Genomic DNA, 4786 nt, shown 5'->3' with positions numbered 1-4786 from the left:
CCGTCACAACAAGGCAAACTCAAAAAGTTTTTGGTGCTGCGTCAATGAGCAACGTAAAGAATTGGGATTACCCTCGACGATGTCGCAATAAATAAATACTACCATAATTATTACTTTAAATAATGTAACACTTGACCTAAAAGTACAGTTGATCAGATACTAAAAACCACATGATTCTGTGCCTCCCAGCTTGGCTACCTGGCTTATTCAAATTGGTATATTTCCAAGTGGATAGTATTTAATGCTCAAATGCTGCACAACTACGAATGGTCGCCATACGCCGCGTTTATGGTCGCCATAAACCAAATTAAGAAGGACAAATTTTTCTCTTCTCTTTTCAGAATGATTTCAAAATAATAGTTTAAAACAAAACACAAACATTTCCTTTTCTAACATTTATTGAGAACCCATTTAAACACGCAGAAAGTTAATTTGTAAATGCAAAATATTCTGTATAAATTCAACAAAAAATATAGACTCAGGGCTTACCAAGATATTTTTTTGATTCTGTTTAACCTTTTAGTTCAACAATAAGCTTTGTTATTTCTAAAAATAGCAATAATTGCTATCAAAAAAATTGTAGAATCAAAAATAAGTATTTTTGGGTTTATTAAAGATCTAGTAGAAGCAGAAGGATTATCAATTCAGCTTGAATTTTTTTTGATTAAAAAATATGACACAACACCTGATATTGTTGCTTCTAACTATAATCGTTTTTCTACGTGTACGTTTAATTGAAATTGTAAGCACCTGTTTATTGGTTGCAATATTGAAATATTGTATGGAAGGTAGGTAGGCCTCATTCACATCTCTTCACACCATTCATTCTCCCTGCGAAGTTGTTCCTCCTCTTCCGGCGTAAAATCATTTTTAACGTTAAATATCTGCCGAAGCTCCTCCGGTGTTTTACCTTTGATCATATTGGCCACCATTTTACAGCCAGTATCCAAAAGAGCCTTGATATCCAGATAGTTAGCGGCCAAAACCAGCTCGAACAGCGCATCCTGGTCGACGCGGAAGAAATCCTGATCCCACTGGCAGATATCGTCCGACCGTTTCACACTGTTTTTATCCGCATCTTCAATCGGTTCCGGGTCGTCCTTGTGGTAGGTGGCCCACTCCAGTACCTTCTCAAGTGTTGCTGCAGCTACGTTCTGCAGCGGTACGAGATCTTCCTTCGTACGGTCCAGAACAAGATGGTTCATGGTTCTCAAAGTTCCAGAACATTTGACGATGTCGACGGTTGTTTCGAAAATCTTGCCGTCCGAGGATTGCAGTTTGATGGAATTGCTGGCCATTGTTGTTTTACTGTAGTTTATTGTTACTTTACTTGGTTTTGCTAATTAGTCACTAGCAATGAAACTGCTTTCGTATCAACGAAACTAAAACTTTTCACTGGAGTACCGTCCTCTTTTATCCCTCAAAAAAAAAAATCTGCCCGCGAACGGTAAGAGCTTCTTGTACTACCTATCTTGACTACCTATCTCCCTAGAGGGAGCATCACTACGACTGACTACCCGAGCAAAGTTTTAGAGCAAATTGAAAACAAAATTTGATACCTTGATGTAACGGTTTTTGATTACCTATTATGATCTCATCTTGGTCGACTTAGCGGTTAAATTATAATTATAATTATAATTATCAAAATTGATTGCAAAAATTCCACGCCGTGAAATTAAATTGAATACTCTTTTTGCTATCGAAAATATCAAACGGAATGCTAATCTTGCTGTTACACAATAGTAATGCGACGGCTGAATTAGTTGTCATTTTGCTATCATATCCTCATCATATTGCTATCATCATATAATTTGAATTGATAATTTAACAGGAAAAAAATTATGTGAAAAGAGATTAATTCAAATATTGTAGGTTTGTTTACATCACAAACAGAATGTGTCAACACATTTTCTTTCAATAAAAATGAAAACAAAATGAAAGAAAAGTCTGATACATCATAAATGCCATTTGGATTCGGTAGCAAAACATGATTTCTATTTGCTATCAACAGTAGAATATATTATAATTTTGATATAATTTTGTTGTCAAACCTTGCTCGGGTAAACTGACTAACACAGACCAAACTGCGATCTGACCTGAAATTGTTTGAAAAACTGCCTAGAGCCTTTAAAGCCGGCTTTGCCTGAAAGTGTTCTTAAACTGCTTCGACGATGCGCTGAAACTGGTTAGAAACTACTTTGAAATTGCTCAGATTCTGCTCTAGAATTTTACAGAAAGGACTCTTAAATTGCACAGAAGCTGCTCTAAAACTTCAAACAGTTCAGATTCTCCCTCTAAAAATATTATGAAACTGCTTGCAAACTATTCCGAAAATGCTCTGCAACACCGAAAAACTGTCCCGTAACATCTTTAAAACTGCTCAGAAGTTAGTCTAAAATGGCTCTATAACTTAGACCAATTTTGAACTGCCCTGAAAGTTATTTAAAATTACTTACTGATACAAAAATGCTCTGAAATCTTTCTGAAAGTGCTCTCTAATTGTTCTAAACTAAACTGAAACTGTTTTCAAACTGCTCAGAAAGTACTTTGAAACTGCTCAAAGCTTGCTCTGAAATTTGTTTGAACGTGCTTTAAATCTGATTTAAAATGCATGTAGACCTAAAATTGTTCGGAAATTGCTTTGAAGCTACTCAGAAACTAGACTGAAACTGCCCCTGAGCTGTTCAAAACGCTGAAATAGCTCTAAAATTATCACGAAACTGCTCAGACACTATTTCAAAAATGCTCTAAAACTGTTCTAAAAACGATAAAATAAGTCTTGATACTTGAAATTAAAGAAAAGAAGAAAATTTTTTCCAAATTAAATTCTACTATTAATATTAATATCTAGTCGTCGTCGGCCTCTGTTGGGTTCTTTGCTAAATGTTGTTTTCGCTGGTCTCTCATTCGGCATGCTTGTTATGTGGCCAGCCCACTGCACTATGGGCCAGAAATTAAAATTTCGGGACAAAAATATTTGCGGTTAAACGGCATGTCTCAGCTCAATGTGGTCTTCGGCAACTGTTTTAATAAAAAATTGATGCATATTTTGAAGAGGTCGTCCAATATTTAAGCGTTTCTAAAACAACAATTTAAGTAATAACTTTTTGAGTAAACTTTTTCTCACCTTTTTGGTTTCAAAATATTAAATATTAACCAATTTGAAGTAATTTTTCTGAAGATATGAAACTTCTACCTTTTACCCATTTTCAGCAATAGACTTTTGTTTATAAACGACCCCTCAAATCACATTTCTTTTTGTAACATGTTTATTTCAGCAGACAGCTCAATGTGATGTTCTAGAAAATATTTTGCACATAAACGAGAAATATTTTTGCTGAAGACTGTTTTGCTTTATATACATTAATTAATAAGACTGATTTTAGGTTAAAAACCGTCTGATGAAAAATCAAAAATCCGAATATCTTAGCCATCTGCAAGTATCTGCAATTAGTTTGCATATCAATTGGTAGGGAATTATTGAAGCTATCTGCCCAAATGTGTATTTCAGAGAATGCCTGGGAATACCTGGGAATAGTGCGATTTTTTTTCATACAATTTATAACTTAATAAATTTGCGTCCTAGCGTCAAACAGTCTTCACAGAAAATATGTATTTCAACATACTGAACAACTTTGTAGAACATTTGAAAGCAATAATATAATCGTGTGCAACGTTATTGACTGTAATTGATTTTTAAGTGCTCTTTTTAACACATCATTATATTTCGCAAGCGGTAAGAGATAGATAGTTGCTTTATTCAGCAAAGTTGCTTATTTTAGCATGTTCTGCAACTTTTCGAGAAAAAAAACTTTTTTTTTTAATTATTTAAGAAAACAAAAGATTGTATCACCCTAATAGGTGAATTCATGGTCACCCTAATAGTGCAGGAAGATGCGCTATATTTTATTATTTTACTTCTCCGAAGACACCACCCTTGAAAAAATACACATTTTTCATCAGACGGTTTTTAACCTGAAAACAGTTATATCTTATGAATTTAGGCAGAAAAAGCAAAACAGTCTTCAGCAAAAATATTCCTCTTTTATATGCAAAATGTTGTCTAGAACATCACATTGAGATGTCTGTTGAAATATACATGTTACAAGAAGAAAAGTGCTTTGCGGGAACGTTTATAAACAAAGGTCTATTGCTGAAAATGGGTAAAAGGTAGAAGTTTGATATCTTCAGAAAAAATACTTGAAGTTGGTTTATCTTTAATATTTTGAAACCAAAAAGGTGAAAAAAAATTTAAAAAAAAGTTATTACTAAAATTGTTGTTAAAGTAACGCTTAAATATTCACTCCTTCAAAAGATGCACCATTTTTTCATTCAAAAAGTTGCCGAAGACCACATTGAGCTGAGACATGCCGTTTAACCGCAAATATTTTTGTCCCGAAATTTTAATTTCTGGCCCATAGTGTACTGTAGTCTGCCGTGTCTTAGTCGCTTCACACTCTCCGCATCTTTGTATACTTGGTATATTGCATGATTCATGGGCATGCGCCACACTCCTTTTATGCTAGGAATTGATCGCAGAATCTTACGCTCAAAAAGGCCAACAGCTCGTCGGTCGCTCTCTTTCAACGTTCCCGCTTCGTGGCCGGGTTTTGCACGAAATTGTAGGCTACGGGACCTCAGCTGGCTACGTAATTCCTAGAAGGCTCTGTTGGCAGCCGCTATCCGCCTTTTTACTTCACGGCTAACATCGTTGTTACATGTCACTAACGTTCCAAGGTAGACAAATTTGTCGACCACTTCAAAAGTATCTCCATCTATCACCACC

General features: G+C 35.0%; 1 protein-coding gene across 1 annotated transcript; it reads right to left on the bottom strand.

Annotated features, from left to right (window-relative positions):
* Window positions 1-803: 803 nt before the first annotated feature.
* Window positions 804-1298, bottom strand: LOC128732355 (S-phase kinase-associated protein 1-like). Its single transcript, XM_053825601.1, has one exon. The coding sequence runs from the start codon at window positions 1296-1298 to the stop codon at window positions 804-806; it is 495 nt and encodes a 164-aa protein (XP_053681576.1).
* Between the last annotated feature and the right edge of the window lie 3488 nt (window positions 1299-4786).

This window comes from Sabethes cyaneus, chromosome 1 (assembly GCF_943734655.1).
Source record: "Sabethes cyaneus chromosome 1, idSabCyanKW18_F2, whole genome shotgun sequence".
Lineage (NCBI taxonomy): Eukaryota > Metazoa > Arthropoda > Insecta > Diptera > Culicidae > Sabethes > Sabethes cyaneus.
The sequence above is the reverse complement of the archived record's forward strand: the minus strand, read 5'-3'. Positions and strand labels throughout refer to the sequence as shown.

Coding starts and splice junctions, on each gene's coding strand:
- LOC128732355 (XM_053825601.1), bottom strand. CDS start 1,298: ATGGCCAGCAATTCCATCAAACTGCAATCCTCGGACGGCAAGATTTTC.